The 24,279-nt window shown below is 36.1% G+C and overlaps 1 protein-coding gene and 1 non-coding gene across 2 annotated transcripts; one reads left to right on the top strand and one right to left on the bottom strand.

The window, feature by feature from the left end:
- Positions 1 to 455: 455 nt before the first annotated feature.
- On the bottom strand, positions 456 to 11,007 carry LOC140175647 (uncharacterized). Its single transcript, XM_072204174.1, has 4 exons — positions 10,957 to 11,007; positions 1,669 to 1,813; positions 539 to 1,542; positions 456 to 476 (listed from the first exon to the last, which is right to left on the bottom strand). Exons 1-4 carry the CDS (start codon positions 11,005 to 11,007, stop codon positions 456 to 458), a joined length of 1,221 nt encoding a protein of 406 aa, XP_072060275.1.
- Positions 11,008 to 20,920: 9,913 nt separating this feature from the next.
- Positions 20,921 to 21,024, top strand: LOC112719378 (small nucleolar RNA R71). Its single transcript, XR_003161682.1, has one exon. It is a non-coding gene; the product is annotated as a small nucleolar RNA R71 (small nucleolar RNA).
- Positions 21,025 to 24,279: the final 3,255 nt, after the last annotated feature.

Raw genomic sequence — 24,279 nt, 5'->3', positions numbered from 1 at the left:
TGGAATCATCAGCAAAGAGGAGGTGGTTGACCTTGGGACATCGCCTATGTATCTGAAGACCCTGAATTAGTCTGTTTTGTTCTGCCTTGTGTAGCAAGAAGGAGAGACCTTCTGCACAGAAAAGAAAAAGATAGGGAGATAGAGGATCTCCTTGTCGAATACCTCTATTTGGTTTGAAGAAACCATAAGGTTGTCCTTCCACAATAACAGAATAAGAAACAGTTGTCACTAATTCTCGGATCCACCGGGAGTCAAAACCAAACTTCTCCAATATAAACCAAAGAAAGTGCCATTCCATCCTATCATATGCCTTACTCATATCTAATTTTAGCGCCATTTCATTTTCGAGTTCCCTTTTTTTGTTCTTCAAGTAATGCATACACTCATGAGCAATTAGAATATTATCAGAGATTAGTCTGCCTTTAATAAAAGCACTCTGCGTAGGGTTAATTAATCTATTCATCATACCCTGAAGTCTATGTACAAATGCTTTGGAGATAATCTTGTAAAAGACTGAAGATAGGCTTATTGGTCTTACCTGAGTCATATCTTTAGCATCAGAAATCTTGGGAATAAGACAGATTTGAGTGTGATTAAAACCCTTCAAAATTCTGCCCCCTGAAAAGAAGCTTTTAGCTACTCGAAACACATCACCACTAAGTATGTTCCAGAAGCTTTGAAAAAATTTTGCTGTCATACCATCATCTCCTGGAGCACTTTGAGGATGAATGCTAAATGTTGCACGTTTCACTTCCTCCATAGTCACTGGTCTTTGAAGCCTACGGTTCATGTGAGCTGTAACCTTAGGTTCAAAATCAGTAAACAGAGGTTCAAGATTCTCATGACAAGTGGAGGAAAAGATGTCCTTGAAATAAAATTCAACCACAGAAGCAATACCCGCATTTGAAGTAGCCACTTCACCGTCACTGCCAGTTAGTTGCCAAATTCTATTTCTTCGGGTTCGATTTCTAAATTTCTGATGGAAGAAAGTTGTATTCTGATCGCCAAATTTGAGCCATTTGACTCTAGACTTATCTTTCCAATAAGATTCCTCATTTTGCAATGCTTTTTCAAGTTTGTCCTCTATTTCTGAAATGATGTCGCCTCCATGAATTCCTGCTAAACGAAGTTCCTCTAATTCAGACTGTAGTAAATCAATTTCCACCTTCGAATTAGATCTGTATTCTTGCTGCCATCTGACAATCTTATGTTGACAACGCTTTAGTTTTTGAGCTAGGATATACATGGCTGAACCATTAATCTGTTCGTGCCAAACCTCTCTAACAATCTGCCTTATTTCATCATTGGAACACCATCTTTCTTGAAATTTAAATCTGCATTTAGATCTCTCAGTTCTCGGATTAGAGTCTAAGAGAAGAGGGGAGTGATCCGAGCCTAATTCTGACAGTCTAAGAACCGTTGCATTGGGATAGAGTTGCTGCCAATCAACTCCTACTAGGAATCGGTCCAGTCTTTCCTGTATCAACTCATCACCCCTCCGTCTATTCGACCAAGTGAATGGTCTTCCGACCATACCAATATCTATCAGAGAATTATCATCAATAAAAATGTTAAAGGTTTCGATAGAAGAAGGAGATTTAGCACCCCCACTTGCTTTCTCTAATTGACTAGAAATGGCATTAAAATCACCCATTAACACAATCTTACCATCAAACTGTTGCGTGACTGAAGTTAATTCAGCAAACTGAGCTATTCTATGTTGATCATTTGAACTGAGATAAACACCTAGAACACCATAGGGATCATTAGAACCAGCTGTCAGAACTGATGCCGCAATGAAGAATCTACTGTGCTGCAAAATCTAAACAGTGCAACCATCCCTCCATGCCATTGCCAAACCCCCTGATAATCCATCCGGATCCACAATAAACCATTCCTTGAAACCACAAGATCTTAATTTTCCTTCAACTTGTCGAGATTGATTTTTTGTTTCACAGATAAAACCAACCTCGGGGGAGTAGGATTTGCAAATTCCTTTAAGACTATGGATTGTTAGGAGTCTCCCCAAACCCCGACAATTCCACGAGAGCAGTTTCATATTTCTTTGGGTGCCACTTGAAGGCTGGCACCCTCCACCGTCATAGCAATTATATAAGGGTTATGAGTCTCTGATTTGTTGTTCATGGTGTAGAGAAAATCAGTATTGGTATTTAATGATTCCAAACAGAAATAAGATATATGGAATGAGTGAATTAGAGAATGGAATGAATTAAAAGAGGAATGAATTGGGAGAGAAAATGAAAATTAGGGAGTTAAGTGGAAAAGAAATTAAGAAAAGAAAGTAGAAGAAGATGGAAAAGAGTTTGACAAAGAAAAGACAAAGAAAGGTGTAACCATAGAGGCGGCGCAGTGAAACCCTAGCAGAGCGTCGGGTGCTAGATGAGGAGTACGTACTCCCACTATTAATAAATATTAGTAAAAACTTGTGTACTTCTTTCTTAATCCTTATCATTATCATCATCAAATTTGTTAGATTCATCATCACTACACCTTATTCTTCCTTGCGAAAAAGGTTGGTTTTTAATTTGAGGGCTTTAAAAAAATTTTAGAAACTGAAGAACAGTACACTAAACCATGTCTAATTATCCATATTATTTTGTAATTCTTAATGGACAAATTTTTAAAGAAAAATGAATCAACAAAAATTCATTCGAGCCACTAGCTTGACATCTAAAAAATTAATCCAGATCAAATTTAACTTTTTTCACCATATATAAATTCAGAGGCGAAGTCTCATATAAAAAAGGAGGAAGGCAGTGACCCTAAATCTTAATTTTTCTTTATAAATTATATAAAAATTTTAATTTAACTCTCCTAATATATCTAGTTTAGTCTCTTTTATATTATATGAGTAATGAGTAAAGTATCGTTTTTGTCCCTAACGTTTGGGGTAAGTTCTAAAGTTGTCCTTAACGTTTCAATCGTCCTATTTAAATCCCTAACGTTTCAAAATTGACTCAATATTGTCCTACCGTTAGGGATCCGTTAACAGAATTGACAGAGGGACAAAATTGAGACGATTTTGAAATGTTAGAAACTTAAATAGGAAGAAAACATTGGAGACAAAAACGATACATAGAAATAAATTTTAGTTTTATCCTTCAATAATATCAATTTTTTACTGTATATAGTATTCAGTTATTTTTTAATCACATCAAAGTAAATTACACTTAATCACATTACTTTCATTCTAAATAAATTTATTTTTTTATAATTTTACACTTAAAGTTATAAGTTAATATCAAAATATAAAAAAATTATTTAGAATAAAAGTAGCGTGGTTAAGTGTAATTTACTTTGATGTGCTTAAAAAATAATTAAATATTATATACAGTAAAAAATTGATATTATTGAAGGATAAAATTAAAATTTATTTCTATGTATTGTTTTTATCCCCAATATTTTTGTTCTATTTAAGTCCCTAACGTTTCAAAATCATCTTAATTTTGTCCTCCCGTCAATTCTGTTAACGGATCCCTAACAGTAGGACAACATTGAGCCAATTTTGAAGCATTAGGGACTTAAATAGGACGATTAAAATGTTAGGGACAACTTTAAGACTTATCCCAAACGTTAGAGACAAAAACAATACTTTACTCTAATTATAAAATTAATTTTTGCCCCTCCTAAAATTATTCTAGCTTTTGCCCCTGCACAAATCCTTCTCTTTTTCTCTGAGATGGATTTTTTTTGTATTTGTCTGTCTCTTCTTTCAAACACTTTCCTGTCTCCAACTTTCAATTTTTTTTCTTCATATTTTTGTCTTAAAACCATAGTTCTAAAAATTAGACCAAACCGACTTGTCCAACCAGTCTAACTGAGAATCAACAGTTTTAACGGTTTGGTTTCATGCTTAAAACTGTTGATGACAAAACTGGCCAAAAACTATTGAACCGGCTGAAAATCACCTGATTGGATTGAACAAAAACTGGCCGGTTTACCCTAAATGACGCCATTTTGTTGAATTAAAAAAAAGGAGAACGTGTTCCTTAGTCCCCCTGTTCGCTCCGTTCTGTCTCAGCTCAGCGTGCATCCTCCATCCTCCCGTGACTTCTCTGTTTGTGCTGCTCGCCATCGCCTCACCACCTTCGTGCTGCTCACTGTCGTCTTGCTCTCTGTCGCGCTCAACCCCTGTCGAAGGTTACTTGTAGTGCTCATAACAATACATTTTTCTTTTTATTCTCTGTTCTGATTTCTAAAAGCAAAATCATAGATAAGACTACAAAGATTTTGTGTTTTGTTGAAATTATTGATACAAAATGGCTTTGCTATGTTGCTGATGCTGTTTTTGAATTTTTAACTCTGTTGTTTTTGAATTTTTGTTGATGATTTATTGATTTCATAGTTTTTGTTGATTATTTGTTGCTGTTTTTGAATTTTTGTTGAGGATTTATTTGATTTCTAATTTTATTGTGCTGCTGGTGTTTTTGATTGTGTTGAAGAGAGCTGTTGTTTTTAAATTTATACAAATATTTTCTCCTTATGAAAGCTTATGACAAAAATTGTGTATATTGTAATTCTTTCTCAATGTATTCTAGAGGCCTTTGCTTCAAATTTTAGGGCTAATATTTTTTACTTTGTTAGTTTTTTTTTTTCATTCCTTGTAATTGTTACTTATATCTACGAAAAAAGAAAGAGAATGTATGACATATTTTAAAGTTATGCTGATTATAAGTGATTATATGTACTGCATTTTTTGTTTGATATTAATTAATCTTATAAAATTTAATTTTTTTATGCTATCTTTCTAAAGATAGTTTACACGATTTAATTTATGAATTTTTATCATTATCTGAAAACACATTTATAAATCAATAATTAAAGCGTTTCTGAGAACCTTACTTAAAACTGAATTCAATGAACGAAAGAGACATCTTGATACAGCACATGTTTTGAAGAAAAAGTGAAAAACAAAAACACAAAGGATGTAGTACGTGTAGAAATACTATAATTTTATTTTGAAACTTGAATCCATCACCTTAACATTATAGAAAGGTAATTAAAGGGTTATTCAAAATCTATTTTAAAAGAATATGACAAAATCATCTTTAAATTTTAAATCGTAAAATTTAAAGTTTAAAATAAATAAATAAAAACATGATGGCAATTGATCGCATTATTTCAGCATTGATCTCACTATCTCAGCATGACTTTAAGCATACTGAAAGAGAAAATGACTATAATGGCCTAAAAGAAAAGCAACCGATATCACTATCTCAGCATTGACTAAAAGAAAATGACTATAATAATGTCCTAAAAGAGGATGTATGAATGTATGATCACTTTCAATCATGCATCATTATGATGGGTCATTTAAATATATCTATACTACAGTATTTATAGTTACTATAATATTTTAAAAAATATTATTAAAATTAAAGTTATATATTTTCTTTTAACAACTTTTTTGAAAAAAAAAATACTAAAAAATATTATTAAAATATAAAAAAATATATAACTTCATTTTTAAAATATTTTATAATTATCACCATAACCACTCTAAGTACAAGCATATTAGAATTTTTTTTTATTATGATAAGAATAAGTATTACAATATTGTTTACCCTCTAACCTAAAAACATAAAGTCAGGTCCAATAAAGATAAAGATACACCAAATAAGATGACCCCTTTCTACCTGTCTGACCTCATAAGAGATCGGGTATGACGGCATAAGACCGACTTTACTCATTTGAATAAGCAATCGAATCCTAAAATATCTCTTACTATCTCTCTACTCTATCTAGAAGGGAAATCTTAATAAATCTTTAAGATAAAGGGAACGGTTATCCACCAATAAAGGTAGAACTACTAAAAAAAGTGGTTATCTATTCTACTATAAGTACACTAACACTCCTCAGGTATATTCAAGGCCAATATACTAAAACCTGCTCAAAGTCCTTGCTAATTTAAGTACCGAAGTCTCTTGCAGGTACCATTCCCCACCTCCTCACGAGTAACTCGGACGGCAGCATCTCGGCTCCAATACAAGTCGGACGCTACCCTTAAAGGAGCTTGGACCTCACGTTCAAGCCCAAAAACAACCCAATTTTAGGTAACCCTCGGAACATTAGTGCCATTGTCAGGGACCTAGAAGTCTACATCCACGTATGGCGAACAACCAATATGAAACAGCCACATGATGTTTGAGTCGGCCACACCACAACGTTTTACATAGAAAGTGAAAGTATCATTGGTGAAAGAGACTCTAGACTGGTTACAGAGAAGTCTATTAGGTGGAACGATGAAGGTTGTTGATTATAACTCCTTGAAGAAAATGAATGAGAAGAAGTTGCATCAAGTTGTCTAAGTACAGGAATTGGGAGCGTATAAAGCTCTTTTGACTTTTGATTGTGTATTGAATGCAGAAGAGGCATACACATTTGAAATGAATAGCCTTTTGCAATTCTTCTGTAGTATATGGAGATGCGAAGAGACAGAGTAAAGTAAAACCTGAAGAGTGTAGTTAGAATGCTTTGGAGTTTTGTTGCATGCTTAGTTAGGAGACACTTTCAGTGCAATAGGAGGCCAATTGGGGGGAGTAGTCAGGTGTGATAAATGATTGGGTTCATATCACAATAAGCACCAGTAGATTTGATGTATTGGTAAAAAAGGTGGGATGTAAGGCATATGGATTGAATTGCAACTTGGAAGCTGATGGAGAAAGTGGGCATAGCTGTGAACAATGAAGAAAAGTTATAGTAAGCAAGCATCCGATTATGGATATAGGGTGTTAACAAGCAACAACCATGGCAAACTATGGAGATCATGCGGCTAAAGTTGTGGTGGGGGTGCCAAGGAAGGAAGAAGAAGAGAAGGGTAAAATGTTGATTCAAGAAATAATTTTGAATGAGTGGATTAATGACCATTCAAAATGTAATCACAAAAAATGTAACATAGCAATCACAAAAAATGATAATATGATTAATGAAGCTGACTCTAAAAATACAATGACATGGATTTATAGTGGCAAGACTAGTGAACTTGAAAGAGGGGGCGTAAGAAAAAAAAATAAAAATGGTTGTGTGACTAGTGCAAGGCCCAATAACACAAGAATGTCCAAAAGAGTGCAAGAGAACTCCTTGGGCTCGAGATCCTGAAGTACTTTGGTTGGAGATACTGGAGTGTGATACACACCAATTTCCCTAAGCCTTACCTTTAGCCGTAAAGCAAAGGTTAATCAGAGGTTACGACAGTCCTAAGGCTTATACATATTTATATATGGAAGGAAATAATATATTCTAGAAGCCTGATGAAGGATATAGCTCAAAAACGGAATTTGAAAAGCTTAAAAACGTTCACACGAAGCTAACACATAAGAAACAAGATATAGATGCAAAAGAATGTGATATATATAAATATAATAGTATAATAATCATAGGGAACTAGTCGTGGCTTGCGGAGTTTAAGCCGACTAGTATATATAGATATACAGAGTTTTTGAGTTAAAAACAGCTTATACAACCATTCTCTCAAATAAGCCTCTAAGGCCATAAAGATAAATATACAAAAGATGTGAGAGTAACTATAACAAGGAAAAACATAAATAAACCAAGAGGAACCATACTCCGCTCTGTCACCATATCCGCAATCTCACCGAGGTGGACTACGCCCTGCATCTGAAAAACAACAATAAAGTATGGAATGAGAACCGGAGGTTCTCAGTATGGTAACAGTGCCCAATGATGTAAGATGTAAGGCTCCGGGACGCCGAAGGCAATCCTAGAACTTCACATCACATACGGATAATCAAGCTTAGGACAATTATAAATAAATATATACAAAACTTAAACCATAAACCATAAGTAGGGTTGTCTAACTTAGGGGATTTCTAACTAATACTAATCATACCGCTGTATCCCACAGCCCTCGCCAACCTAACCTCCGTGCGATCCCATCGCCACCGCCTACATAACCTCCTCAACACCAGACAATCACAATTAATACAAACAAGTAAAACACAATTAATATTCATATACAACAAGTAGTTCAAGAAGCAGATAGGCATGTTATACAATTAGGCAAACTCAAGTAAACAAAGCAAGCAAGCATATAGAAGATGCACATGATGAATGTCTGCCCTATTGGCTGTGATATCACATTGTCGGTTCAACTGCCAACCCGACACATCTCCATGGAGACGTCGCCCTTTGGATTTTCTCATATGGGAATCCCCCGAGGTATAGTGCTCGGATCACTGTCCAGGTACCGACGCCTGCACGCTCTATAGATCCGAAAGGATGCGAGCGGGATCTATTGCCACTGACCTCACATCTAAGCGCAAGCGGGATGAACCACCGCCCTTATGCCGCCACCGCTACCTCGAACAGGCGGGATCCAACCTCAGCCCCTGCCCGGGCGCATAGCGTCTCTTAGTTTCAATAAAAAGTGGTACAGTGGTTTTCAAAACATTTTTAGCACAAGATGGATCCATTACTTCATTCAGAGTCCTCGACTCCTTTCACCCACTGTTCATGCACATTTCAGTTCCTTGGTTTCGCATCTCATCCATCAACCATTCATCACACATCATCAAACCTTCCCCAATACAACAGAATCCTAGTTCTCTGTTTGCTAACTTTTTCCAAATAAACATCAACTAAAACACCTAGCTTATCTCCCATATTCCCATACTCAAAATTAAGTTCAAAAGCCTTAAAATGGTGTTATAGAAGCTTACAACCTTGTTGGGAAGGTGAAATAGTTGAAAACAAAGTTAAAATTTATGAAACAGGGCGTGTGCGTCCGCACAGGGGTGTGCGTGTGCACGCCCAGGAAGATTTTGAAAGTGTGCGTACGCATAGGGGTGTGCGTACGCACAAGTACTAAAATATACAGCCTGTTCACTCGCACAAGCTGTGCGAGCGCCCCCAAATAGACGACCCTTCCCGACTTGTGCGTGCGCACAGGGGTGTGCGTCTGCACAGGTCGTAATTCTTCATTGATGTGCGTGCAGACAACGTATGCTAGCGCTGCCACCAAAGCCCTTTCCCTTGCCTGTGCGTCCGACAGAATAACATTTTTGCAGGGCTGTGCGTGCGCACAAGGCTGTGCGTGCGCATATATCAGAAAATCCCATATTTTTAGCACCAACTTTGAATGATCATAACTCCCTCTACAAAATTTCAAATTTCACAAACTTTATATCAATTTAAAGGGTTTTCAAAGATCTTTAATTCTAAACAAATTACACCCAATTTTGAAAATCGAGGCAAAAGTTATGATCAGACAAAGTTCACCAAAAACTAACTTTTACCAAAAGTCTCAAAACCTCAACTTACCAACACTCCCAACCAAAATCAAACCAAAACCACCTCAAACTCCAATTCCCATCATAATCTACCCTTTACAAAATATTATACTATTCTCAACTATCAAACCTCTCTAACTCAATCTTTTCACCATAACCCAACCATAACTCATAATTCACAAATTCAAACCTCAACTTCACCCTTCTCACACAATTAACATCATAACTCATCAACACCATTGTGAACCATCAAATTCCGTATTCCTCAACATTCAAGATTTCATAAACAAGCATAATTCTCTTCATTCAAAAATGGCATTTCCATGAATTATTAACAACATCAACTACTACAACTCTTTATATTAATCTCATAAAACTCACATCTTCCAAACAATAATCATCAAAATCAACATTTATGTTACCCATATCAACATACACACTCACCCACATCATTCCACATCATAATATATCATTAACACCAATAATTCTTAACAATTACCATCATCATACATATACCACAACAACCACATATCCAATTCAATCCTATCCTATGGGCCACTAGCCTAAGTGTCCATGAACATTATATATTACATAAAGAAAACTGAAACCATACCTTGGCCGATTCCCAAACGCACCAAACACCAAAACAAAGCAACCAAATTTGATCCAAAGCCTCAACCAACACCAATAAACACCAAGGCTCACACTAACAACACATATATCACCAAAATCAAAACCTAAGATACATAAAACAACTAAATACAAGGGTTTAGTGAATCATTACATTACCCAACATGATTAGGGATAAAATTCAACATTTACCCGCTACTAGAGATCACCTAAACAAGCAAAACCACAAAATCTACTCAAAAACCAAACATAAAAATGCAGAACTGCTAGGGCACGAAACTGGAGAGTGAACAGCAATCTTTTACGAGAAAAACCTAGATGTAAAGGAAGAGCTCGTTAAGAGCTTCGCGTGGCCGCAAACGGCTCATTAATCGGAGCTCCAGATCAAAAGTTATGGCTCCCGGAAGGTGGAGGTGAAAAGAGCACTCTCTCTTCTTCCTCTCTTCCCTCGAACCGAATCGAACTCTCTCTTTGTGCTGAAATGAGCTTCCTTGGCTCATTTACTCACTTATATATGTTGGACCTTGGGCCCGGTTTGGGCCCATCCAACCTGTTAGCATTTTTGGTCCGTTTGGCCCACTTTGGGCCAAAACCTTTAAGATTAGTGTCCGGTTTTTTATTCTAAATTATTTTTCTCCTTTCAATACAATAAATCACTTTCCAAATATTATTTTTCAAAATACGTAGTGCTGGACAGACCAGAGCCGGTACTGCCGGCTTAATTGCCAGTATGCGTTTTTACAAAAACTGTTCGAAAGAAATACATTTTCCAACTCAGAAAAATTCACTGAAACCAAATTTCTCATTTATATTTTTAAATTAAAACTTCTAAATTTTTGAATCTATTCCGGGTACTAAAATTATTTTATTAAAATAGTTTTGCGCGAAAACGCGGGTTCTTACATCCTCCCCTCCATAAAAAGATTTTCGCCCTCGAAAATCTGAATCACGCGATAGGATATATATATATACACACACATATTCCCCACGAGGCATCCTACTTTCAACGTTGCTAATCCAACAAGTTGCCAAGGCACCTCGTTTGCCATCATCCTACCGTGTCGACGTTCCCTTTTGCCTTCCGCTGCGTCCCTCTGATTATCGTCATTACGCATCCGAAGTTCGTCTTAAAACAATAAATCAATTTTGTAATACTTTTTAAAACCTTTAAATCAAGTTTCATATAAATGAGTTCATTGTTAAAACTTTTTCAAAAGAGCCAAAAATCGTTTACTCGAAAGTCATCTACTTGAATCATGGTTTTCTTAAATAAAAACTTTTCAATTTGAATTCCTTTCGATAAGATAATTTGGAAACCAAATGCGCAAATGAACATAATTGAAGAACTCACTTTTCTTTTTAAACAATATCCTCCAAACCAAAAATATCCGACGTAATTTCAAAACCAAAGACTGCTTTTGTAACATTTCGCAAAGCTGTGAAAACAAGTCCAATCTAAACCAATTCATTATGAAAGCTTTTTCAAAAGGCTCAAAAATTCATTTATTCTTAAATAAAAACCTTTCAATTTGAATTCTATTTTGATAAGATAAATTATAAACCAAAATCACAAATAAAAAAAATCGTAAAACTCATTTTTTTCTGTAAGCCATATTATTCAAACCAAGAGTTTCGATTCAATTTCAAAAGCAAAACATTTAAACCAAAAGTTTCAAACCAAATTTGAAAATCATGTTAATCCTTCAAACCCTTTTCAACGAGGTTCAAAACCATATCAGTTAGAAATAAAAAACCATAATTTAAAAATCGCAAAAGCAGCCATGTGTACCTCCCCTTCCATAACCACAAACCACATTCTAAAGAACTAAAGCTTCGCATTACTGTGCCTAAAGATCGCACGCGACATTACAACTATTCTCGAGTTTATTCAGAAGGATAAAAGACTTTGAAACAAGAAGGACAAGCAATAAGGATAATCTCCGCAAGAGTTTTGAAAGAACTGCTAAATTTACAAGTAAACGAGGATGTACAGTCGATGAAGAGTATTGGAAGAGATTCAGTTTAACAAACTCAAGGATAACTCTCGAATCAGAGATAACTGACAGGAACACAAAAAGGATAAGCAAGGCAGTAGTTTGGAACTAATCAAGCTGAGTTAACAAGTATAAAATCACATAAGAAGGTTATCTAAAGTTAGTGATGACACTCTCAAGGTTTAAAATTTAGGATTAAGTACACCTAATACATTTGAATATAAAGAATGAAAAACTGAAAGAAGATCACCTCATGTGCTAAAAGAAAGGTATGTAACTCGCATTTCATAAAAGGGTGACACAAACATACACCAAAACTACAATGTGGTTAAAAGAAAACTATACTGCATTTTGTCTAAATAGTTTACAAGTAAAAGATAGAATAGGTGAGGTTTAGAAAATGAGAATCAATTGAGTTAAGGCCAAACAATATTGAAAATCCTGAAAGACATTTAGTTACTCAATCAAATAAGATATACACTGAAATCACGGCAAGGTTGTAAGAAATCAAAGGTTTGTTCAAGAATTCTCAAAGCTTATATTCAAACAAGCGTGTATAAATTTTATAACAAATATGGAACTAGTTAAACTCTATTTAGAAAAGAAAACTCTAAGGTAAAAAATTTTGCTTATCAGTCGGTTTCAAAACTTTATTTAAAACAGTGCATGCCAACTTCAAAACAACTTTGTCAATTTAAAGAATAAATATGGATGCAATTTAAGCGAGAAGAATCGATTTAGATTTCTTAAGAGAATCCAAAGCTTGTTTCAAAAGTTCACAGCAAAACTCTAAGAATACACTTGAAATTGCCATCACATAAGATCATTCAAGAATATTAAGATGTGATTAAAAGAAATCAAACCAAACAAGAAAGGATCTTAAATAAAAGCAGTTCAAACAAGATCCATGAAGCATGGGACATCAAACAAGCTTTCCATTGGTCTAAAGGAATACAAAACTCGTAAGGAAGGACAAATCAATCAACAGTGAATTTTCAAGAAGGAACCATTGACCAAGGAAGGACAATTAAGAGGACAAACAATGCACTAGATAGAAATAACTCCAAGTTGACTCGGACGAGTATGAGATTTACAAGAGAAAAAAAACAAAGATTAGTGGTGACGGTCATAACAGTAAAAGAATAATAAAAAACAAAACTGAGTATATCATTCAAAGAAGTGAAAAGCTTAAAAAGGAATTGGTCTGTCCCTAAAAGAAAGGATATGAACGCAATACTTTCAAAAGAACAATAATTGCATAGACAATATGTTGTACTAAACCAAATTCAAATTAAAAATAAATTAAGTGAAGTTTGTCAAATGAAAATCAACGGAAAAGAGGCAAAAATCTTTCTTTTGAAGAATTCCTAAATACATAATCAAATAAAGATATTTGTAAAAACTGTAATAAAGTTGATAGAAAATCAAGTTGTATTTAAAGTAAATATATTTCCATAAACCAGTGAAGAGACAGGCAAGGTAATGGAAACAATTAGTTTTAAACTGTAAACGAAACTTTCAAAGTTTATATAGAGAAGTGTATATTAAATCAAAAGCGATTGTGTTAAGATCTGAAGAAAGGCTGTAATTGTCGTCAAATAAGAGGAAACTAAATTACAATTTATTTACAAAGGACTCGGAATAAGAGTTTAAAAAGATATAATGCATCAAAACAAACACATATCAAAGAATACATGACTCAAGAGGAAGTGCCTAAACAAAGAAGATAAATACACCCAGGATTTTTAAGCAGACATATATAGTTAAGATCAAACAAGAATGCATATGAACAGAGGAATAAGGTTGGAGAAATCGAACTACTATCCAAAAGAAAAGACCACAAGAACTTCAGGATAGGGTAGGAAAGAACAAGCCACATGATTATAACAGATTCCAAAGCACGTAACTGAGTAACCTCGAGAAATAGTTTCTAACGTTCCCAAAACCCACAAATCGCGTTACCTATTACTCGTATCTCGTCTATGACAACACATTACCAATAAAACAAACCAATAGTTTTTCAAACTCTTTTCAACAGTTTCCAACAAATTCTCAAAAATCGTTTTAAGCTTTAAAACCTTTTTAACAAGAATCCAAGCCATACCGTGTAGAAATTAAAAATCTTAAGTAAAAACTGTAAAAGCGTCAACCGTTACTTCCGTTGCCACAAGTGTTAAGCCGCACCCATTAGCTGATATGCTGCAAACTCCACGAACAGGATTTTTCGGAACATGCTGAGCTCATCGCGCATAGGCTAGGTTAGTCACTCTCACTACCTCTCTGTTAACGTGATCGATCTCGTCCATGAGTTGCCATTAGGGTTCCTTTCTCCACCAAACATTCGATATCAAGGTGATTAGTCTCAATACCAAAGGTCTAGTGCTTCAATTTTCCCAAGAAGGCACTCACAAACAAGTATGCTATGAAATATCAAGCAGATAACCTAAATAGCATGAAAGAAAAATGACCCAAAGTGTGCAACGAAGCACAATCGGTCCATCCCTCAAGCTCACAAAGACGAACCGCTCTGATACCATAAATGATACACCCCAATTATCCTAAGCCTTACCTCTAGTCGTAAAGCAAAGGTTAATCAGAGGTTACGACAGTCCTAAGGCTTATACATATTTATATATGGAAGGAAATAATATATTCTAGAAGTCTGATGAAGGATATAGCTCAAAAATGGAATTTGAAAAGCTTAAAAACGTTCACACGAAGCTAACGCATAAGAAACAAGATATATATGCAAAAGAATGGGATATATATATATAATAGTATAATAATCATAGGGGACTAGTCGTGGCTTGCGAAGTTTAAGCCGACTAGTAAATACAAACATACAGAGTTTTTGAGTTAAAAACAACTTATACAACTATTCTCTCAAATAAGCCTCTAAGGCCATAAAGATAAATATACAAAAGATGTGAGAGTAACTATAACAAGGAAAAACATAAATAAACCAAGAGGAACCATACTCTGCTCTGTCACCATATCCACAATCTCACCGAGGTGATATGCCCTGCATCTGAAAAACAACAACAAAGTATGGAATGAGAACCAGAAGTTCTCAGTATGGTAACAGTGCCCAATGATGTAAGATTTAAGGCTCCGGGACGCCGAAGGCAATCCTAGAACTTCACATCACATACGGATATTCAAGATTAGGACAATTATAAATAAATATATACAGAACTTAAATCATAAACCATAAGCAGGGTTATCTAACTTAGGGGATTTCTAACTAATACTAATCACACCGTTGTATCCCACAACCTTTGCCAACCTTACCTTCGTGAGATCCCATCACCACCGCCTACCTAACCTCCTCAGCACCAGACAATCACAATTAATACAAACAAGTAAAACACAATTAATATTCATATACAACAAGTAGTTCAAGAAGAAGATAGGTGGTGGACGAAATTGTGATCACATCAATGTAGTATTCTTTGTTGTTGTATGGAATCCTTATTATGGCACTTATGTGTGGACACAACTCCGTTCAACTAACCAGCAAGTGTACTGGGTCGTCCAAGTAATACCTTACGTGAGTAAGGGTCGATCCCACAGAGATTGTTGGTATGAAGCAAACTATGGTCATCTTGTAAATCCCAGTCAGGAGGATAAAATTATGGAATTTAGAAAATCAAATATGATTAATAAAAATAAACAGAAAATAAAATGGATAGAGATACTTATGTAAATCAATAGTGGAAATTTCAGATAGGCGTATGGAGATGTTGTGCTCCTCTTGAATCTCTACTTTCTTATTACATTCATCCTATCTTTCTTACTCCTTTCCATGGCAAGCTGTATGTAGGGCATCACCGTTGTCAATGGCTACATCCCATCCTCTCAGTGAAAACGTTCCTATGCTCTGTCACAGCACGGCTAATCATCTGTCGGTTCTCAATCAGGTTGGAATAGAATCCCTTGATTCTTTTGCGCTTGTCATCACGCCCAGCCTTCAGGAGTTTGAAGCTCGTCACAGTCATTCAATCCCAGAATCCTACTCGGAATACCACAGACAAGGTTTAGACTTTCCGGATCCTCATGAATGCCGCCATCTATCTAGCTTATACCACGAAGATTCTGTTGGGGAATCTAAGAGATATGCGCCCGGCCTAAGGTAGAACGGAAGTGGTTGTCAGTCACGCGCGTTCATGGGTGAGAATGATGATGAGTGTCACGGATCATCACATTCATCAAGTTGAAGTGCAACGTATATGTTGGAATAAGAATAAAAGAGAATTGAATAGAAAGTAATAGTAATTGTATTGAAACCTGAGGTATAGCAGAGCTCCACACCCTTAATCTATGGTGTGCAGAAACTCCACCGTTGAAAATACATAAGTGAAAGGTTCAGGCATGGCCGAATGGCCAGCCCCCAAAACGTGATCACAGGATTCAAAATACAATCCAGGATGATAATATGATAGTAAAAAGTTCTATTTATAATAAACTAGCTCCTAGGGTTTACATGAGTAAGTAATTGATGCATAAATCCACTTCCGGGGCCCACTTGGTGTATGTTTGGGCTGAGCTTGATCTATCCACGAGCTGAGGCTTCTCTTGGAGTTGAACTCCAAGTTATAACGTGTTTTGGGCGTTCAACTCCGGATCATGACGTTTTTCTGGCGTTTAACTCCAGACAGCAGCATGTACTTGGCGTTCAACGCCAAGTTACGTCGTCAATTTCCGAATAAAGTATAGACTATTATATATTTCTGGAAAGCTCTGGATGTCTACTTTCCAACGTCGTTGAGAGCGCGCCAATTGGAGTTCTGTAGCTCCAGAAAATCCATTTCGAGTGCAGAGAGGTCAGATTCCAACAGCATCAGCAGTCCTTTTGTCAGCCTTTTTCAGAGTTTTGCTCAAGTCCCTCAATTTCAGCCAGAAATTACCTGAAATCACAGAAAAACACACAAACTCATAGTAAAGTCCAGAAATGTGAATTTGACATAAAAACTAATGAAAACATCCCTAAAAGTAGCTTGAACTTACTAAAAACTACCTAAAAATGATGCCAAAAAGCGTATAAATTATCCGCTTATCACAACACCAAACTTAAATTGTTGCTTGTCCCCAAGCAACTGAAAATCAATTAGGATAAAAAGAAGAGAATATACTATAAATTCCAGAATATCAATGAATATTAATTATAATTAGATGAGCGGGACTTGTAGCTTTTTGCTTCTGAACAGTTTTGGCATCTCACCTTTTCCTTTGAAGTTCAGAATGATTGGCTTCTCTAGGAACTTAGAATTTCAGATAGTGTTATTGACTTTCCTAGTTAAGCATGTTGATTCTTGAACACAGCTACTTTTATGAGTCTTGGCCGTGGCCCTAAGCATTTTGTTTTCCAGTATTACCACCGGATACATAAATGCCACAGACACATAACTGGGTGAACCTTTTCAGATTGTGACTCAGCTTTGCTAGAGTCCCCAGTTAGTGGTGTCCAGAGCTCTTAAGCACACTCTTTTTGCTTTGGATCATGACTTTAACCACTCAGTCTCAAGCTTTTCACTTGGACCTTCATGACACAAGCACATGGTTAGGGACAGCTTGATTTAGCCGCTTAGGCCTGGAGTTTATTTCCTTGGGCCCTCCTATCCATTGATGCTCAAACCCTTGGATCCTTTTACCCTTGCCTTTTGGTTTTAAGGGCTATTGGCTTTTTCTGCTTGCTTTTTCTTTTTCTTTCTATTTTTTTTTTCGCAACCCCTTTTTTTTTCTTTCGCCACTTTTTTTTTCGCAAGCTTTTTACTTTTCACTGCTTTTTCTTGCTTCAAAAATCAATTTCATGATTTTTCAGATCATCAATAACATTTTTCTTTGTTCATCATTCTTTCAAGAGCCAACAATTTTAACATTCATAAACAACAAGATCAAAAATATGCATTGTTCAAGCATTCATTCAGAAAACAAAACGTATTGTCACCACATCAATATAATTAAACTAAATTCAAGGATAAATTCGAAATTCATGTACTTCTTGTTCTTTTGAATTAAAATATTTTTCATTTAAGAGAGGTGAAGGATTAATGGAATTATTTATAACTTTAAGACATAGTTACTAACTACTAATGATCATGAAGTAGAGACACAAAACATAGATAAACATGTATCATAAAAATCGAAAAACAGAAAAATATAAGAACAAGGAATGAGTCCACCTTAGTGAGGGTGGCGCCTTTTTGAAGGACCAATGGTGCTTTTTGAGCTCCTCTATGTCTCTTCCTTGCTTCTGTTGAATGATTCCTAGTAATTTTGGTGTTTCTACCCTTAGTTGCTTCCTAATATTTGTGTGGAGGACAACTTATCCCCTGAGGTATCTCAGGGATCTCTTGATTTGCAGCCACATGTTCTACCACTGAGCTATGACGGCTTATATGAGTCTTTCCATCTCCCATGACTCAGAGGTGGAAGCTTTTGTCTTCCCTTTGAGGTTTCTCTGGCCTTAGGTGCCATTAATGGTAATGGAAAAGCAAAAAGCTATGCTTTTACCACACCAAACTTAAAATATTGCTCGCCCTCGAGCAAGAGAAGAAAGAAGAGAGGAAGAAGAAGAAGAAGAAAATGGAGGTGAGTGAGGGGAGATGGATTCGGCTATATGGGTGGGAATTGGGTGGGAAAGAGAAGTTGAATTGTAAAGGTAGGTGGGGTGTATGGGGAAGAGTGGATAAATGTGGGTGGTGAATGAAAAACAGAAGGGATGACCATGAATGGAGAGAGAGAGGGCGAGGTAGGTGGGGATCCTGTAAGGTTCACAGATCCTGAGGTGATCCTGTGGGGTCCACAGATCCTCAGGTATCAAAGAATTCCATCCCTGCACCAAATAGGCATGTAAAATGCCTTTGCACACCATTCTGGCGTTTAAACGCCCATTGGTGCACATTCTGGGCGTTCAACGCCCATGTAAAGCATGTTTCTGGCGTTGAACGCCAGTTTCATGCTTGTTACTGGCGTTCAGCGCCAGTTTTTCCTCTCTGGGCACATTCCTGGCGTTCAGCGCCAGAATGTTGCTTGTTTCTGGCGTTCAGTGCCAGAATAGTGCTCTGTTCTGGCGTTGAACGCCAGCCAGATGCATCTTGCTGGCGTTGAACGCCAGCCTGTGCTTCCTCCAGGGTGCGAATTTTTTCTTCTGCTATTTTTGATTCTGTTTTTAATTTTTTTGATTTTTTCGTGACTCCTCATGATCATGTACCTAATAAAACACAAAATAACAATAATATAGAATAAAATAAAAATTAGATAAATAAAATTGGGTTGCCTCCCAACAAGCGCTTCTTTAATGTCAATAGCTTGACAGTGGCTCTCATGGAGCAACAAGGTGATCAGGTCAATGTTGTATAGTTGTCCACACCAAACTTAGAGTTTGGATATGGGATCTTAACACCAAACTTAGAGTTTGGTTGTGGCCTCACAACACCAAACTTAGAGTTTGACTGTGTGGGCTCTTCTTGACTCTGAACTGAGAGAAGCTCTTCATGCTTACTCTCTTTTGTCACAGAGGGATGGCCATGTGCCTTAAACACAAGGTAGTCCCCATTCAATTGAAGGACTAATTCACCTCTGTTGACATCTATCACAGCTCCTGCTGTGGCTAGGAAAGGTCTTCCAAGGATGATGCAGTCATCCTCTTCCTTCCTAGTGTCTAAGATTATGAAATCAGCAGGGATGTAAAGGCCTTCAACCTTTACTAGCACGTCCTCTACTAATCCATAAGCTTGTCTCAATGACTTGTCTGCCAGTTGTAATGAGAACAAGGCAGGTTGTACCTCTATGATCCCCAGCTTCTCCATTACAGAGAGTGGCATAAGATTTATCCCTGACCCTAGATCACATAGAGCTTTTTCAAAGCTCATGGTGCCAATGGTACAAGGTATTAAGAACTTGCCAGGATCTTGTTTCTTTTGAGGTAGAGCTTTCTGAATCCAAGTATCTAGTTCACTAATGAGCAAGGGAGGTTCACTTTCCCAAGTCTCATTACCAAACAACTTGGCATTCAGCTTCATGATAGCTCCTAAGTATTGAGCAATTTGCTCTCTAGTCACATCTTCATCCTCTTCAGAGGATGAATAGTCTTCAGAGCTCATGAATGGCAGAAGGAGATTTAATGGAATCTCTATGGTCTCTTTATGAGTCTCAGATTCCTTTGGATCCTTAATAGGAAACTCCTTCTTGCTTGAGGGACGTCCTAGGAGGTCTTCCTCACTAGGATTTTCGTCCTCCTCCTCCCTTGTGCATTCGGCCACATTGACTAAATCAATGGCCTTGCACTCTCCTTTTGGATTCTCTTCTGTATTACTTGGGAGAATACTAGGAGGAGTTTCAATGACTTTCTTACTCAGCTGGCCCACTTGTGCCTCCAGATTTCTGATGGAGGATCTTATTTCATTCATGAAACTGAAAGTGGCCTTTGACAGATCAGAGACTATATTGGCTAAATTGGAAGTGTTTTGTTCAGAATTCTCTGTCTGTTGCTGAGAAGATGATGGATATGGCTTACTATTGCTCAGCCTATTGCGTCCACCATTGTTAAAGCCTTGTTGAGGCTTTTGTTGATCCTTCCAGGAAAAATTTGGATGATTTCTCCATGATGGGTTATAGGTGTTCCCATATGGTTCACCCATGTAATTAACCTCTGCCATGGCAGGGTTCTCAGGATCATAAGCTTCTTCAGAAGCAGCCTCTCTAGTACTGTTGGATGCATGTTGCAATCCATTCAGATTTTGAGAGATCATGTTGACCTGTTGAGTCAACACTTTGTTCTGAGCCAATATGGCATTCAGAGCATCAATTTCAAGAACTCCTTTCTTCTGAGGTATCCCATTATTCACGGAATTTCTCTCAGAGGTATACATAAACTGGTTGTTTGCAACCATGTCAATGAGTTCTTGAGTCTCTTCAGGCGTCTTCTTCAGGTGAATAGATCCACCTGCAGAATGGTCCAATGACATTTTCGAAAATTCAGACAGATCATAATAGAATATATCTAATAGGGTCCATTCTGAAAACATGTCAGATGGACATCTTTTGGTCAATTGCTTGTATCTTTCCCAAGCTTCATAGAGGGATTCACCATCTTTTTGTTTGAAGGTTTGAACATCCACTCTCAGCTTGCTTAGCTTTTGAGGAGGAAAGAATTTATCTAAGAAGGCAGTGACCAGCTTATCCCAGGAGTCCAGGCTATCCTTAGGTTGTGAATCCAACCATATTCTAGCTCTATCTCTTACAGCAAAAGGGAAAAGCATGAGTCTGTAGACTTCAAGATTAACTCCATTCGTCTTTACAGTCTCACAGATCTGCAAGAACTCAGTTAAAAACTGATAAGGATCTTCAGATGGAAGCCCATAAAACTTGCAGTTTTGTTGCATTAAGGCAACTAGCTGAGGTTTCAGCTCAAAGTTATTGGCTCCAATGGCAGGAATGGAGATGCTTCTTCCATCAAACTTGGACGTTGGCTTTGTGAAGTCACCAAGCATTCTCCTTGCATTATTATTATTATTTTCGGCTGCCATCTCCTTCTCTTGTTCGAAAATTTCTGAAAGATTGTTTCTGGATTGTTGTAATTTAGCTTCTCTTAATTTTCTCTTCAGAGTCCTTTCAGGTTCTGGATCAATTTCAACAAGAGTGCCTTTTTCCCTGTTCCTGCTCATATGAAAGAGAAGAAAACAAGAAAAGAAAGAGGAATCCTCTATGTCACAGTATAGCGATTCCTTTATGTTAGTAGAAGAAGAAAGGGGATAGAAGAATGGAGATGGAGATTCGGATTTTTGGATGAAGAGAGGTGAAGAGAAGTGTTAGTAATTAAATAATTAAATAGAAAAAGAAAAGAGAAGGGAAATTTCGAAAATAATTTTGAAAAAGGGGTTAGTAATTTTCGAAAATTAAGGATAAGATAAGTTTAAAATTAAAATTTAAAACAAAAAGAGTTTTTGAAAAAGGGATGAGATATTTTCGAAAATTAGAGAGGGAAAAGTAGTTAGGTGGTTTTGAAAAAGATAAGAAACAAACAAAAAGTTGGTTAGTTGATTGAAAAAGATTTGAAATCAAATTTTGAAAAAGATAAGAAGATAAGAAGTTTAGATAAGATATTTTGAAATCAAATTTTGAAAAAGATAAAATTTTTGAAAAAGATAAGATAAAAGATAAAATAAAAGTTTTAAGAAAAAGATATTTTGAAAAAGATTTAATTTTAAAATGACTTAACTAACAAGAAACTACAAGATAAGATTCTAGAACTTAAAGATTGAACCTTTCTTAACAAGAAAGTAACAAACTTCAAATTTTTGAACCAATCACATTAATTGTTAGCTAATTTTTTTGAAAATATGATATAAAGATAAGAAAAAGATTTTTGAAAAATAATTTTTTTAAAATTTTCGAAAATAATAAAAAAATGAAAAAGATATGATTTTTGAAAAAGATTTTGAAAAGATAAGATTTTTAAAATTGAAATTTTGACTTGACTTGTAAGAAACAACTAATTTTTAAAAAATTTTGACCAAGTCAACCCAAAATTTCGAAAATTTGGAGGGAAATAAGGAAAAGATAATTTTTTTGATTTTTGAATTTTTAATTATGAGAGAGAAAAACAACAAAAATACTTGATGCATGAAATTTTTAGATCAAAACAATGAATGCATGCAAGAATGCTATGAATGTCAAGATGAACACCAAGAACACTTTGAAAATCATGATGAACATCAAGAACATAATTTTGAAAAATTTTTGATGCAAAGAAAACATGCAAGACACCAAACTTAGAAATCTTTAATGCATGGAAAATATGAATGCAAAAGTGCACATGAAAAACAACAAACAACACAAAACAAGAAATCATCAAGATCAAACAAGAAGACTTGTCAAGAACAACTTGAAGATCATGAAGAACACTATGAATGCATGAGATTTTCGAAAAAAATACAAGAAAAATTTTAAAAACATGCAATTGACACCAACTTAAAAATTAACACAAGACTCAAACAAGAAACACAAAATATTTTTTTTATTTTTATGATTTTCTAATTTTTTTTGTATTTTTATTAATTTTTTCAAAAAACATTTTTGGAAAAACGAAAAATAAAAGAAAAATTTTTGAAAAAGATTTTTGAAAAGAAAATTACCTAATCTGAGCAACAAGATGAACCGTCAGTTGTCCATACTCAAACAATCCCCGGCAACGGCGCCAAAAACTTGGTGGACGAAATTGTGATCACATCAATGTAGTATTCTTTGTTGTTGTATGGAATCCTTATTATGGCACTTATGTGTGGACACAACTCCGTTCAACTAACCAGCAAGTGTACTGGGTCGTCCAAGTAATACCTTACGTGAGTAAGGGTCGATCCCACAGAGATTGTTGGTATGAAGCAAACTATGGTCATCTTGTAAATCCCAGTCAGGAGGATAAAATTATGGAATTTAGAAAATCAAATATGATTAATAAAAATAAACAGAAAATAAAATGGATAGAGATACTTATGTAAATCAATAGTGGAAATTTCAGATAGGCGTATGGAGATGTTGTGCTCCTCTTGAATCTCTACTTTCTTATTACATTCATCCTATCTTTCTTACTCCTTTCCATGGCAAGCTGTATGTAGGGCATCACCGTTGTCAATGGCTACATCCCATCCTCTCAGTGAAAACGTTCCTATGCTCTGTCACAGCACGGCTAATCATCTGTCGGTTCTCAATCAGGTTGGAATAGAATCCCTTGATTCTTTTGCGCTTGTCATCACGCCCAGCCTTCAGGAGTTTGAAGCTCGTCACAGTCATTCAATCCCAGAATCCTACTCGGAATACCACAGACAAGGTTTAGACTTTCCGGATCCTCATGAATGCCGCCATCTATCTAGCTTATACCACGAAGATTCTGTTGGGGAATCTAAGAGATATGCGCCCGGCCTAAGGTAGAACGGAAGTGGTTGTCAGTCACGCGCGTTCATGGGTGAGAATGATGATGAGTGTCACGGATCATCACATTCATCAAGTTGAAGTGCAACGTATATGTTGGAATAAGAATAAAAGAGAATTGAATAGAAAGTAATAGTAATTGTATTGAAACCTGAGGTATAGCAGAGCTCCACACCCTTAATCTATGGTGTGCAGAAACTCCACCGTTGAAAATACATAAGTGAAAGGTTCAGGCATGGCCGAATGGCCAGCCCCCAAAACGTGATCACAGGATTCAAAATACAATCCAGGATGATAATATGATAGTAAAAAGTTCTATTTATAATAAACTAGCTCCTAGGGTTTACATGAGTAAGTAATTGATGCATAAATCCACTTCCGGGGCCCACTTGGTGTATGTTTGGGCTGAGCTTGATCTATCCACGAGCTGAGGCTTCTCTTGGAGTTGAACTCCA

This window comes from Arachis hypogaea, chromosome 10, assembly GCF_003086295.3.
Source record: "Arachis hypogaea cultivar Tifrunner chromosome 10, arahy.Tifrunner.gnm2.J5K5, whole genome shotgun sequence".
In the NCBI taxonomy this organism is placed as follows: Eukaryota; Viridiplantae; Streptophyta; class Magnoliopsida; order Fabales; family Fabaceae; genus Arachis; species Arachis hypogaea.
The sequence above is the reverse complement of the archived record's forward strand: the minus strand, read 5'-3'. Positions and strand labels throughout refer to the sequence as shown.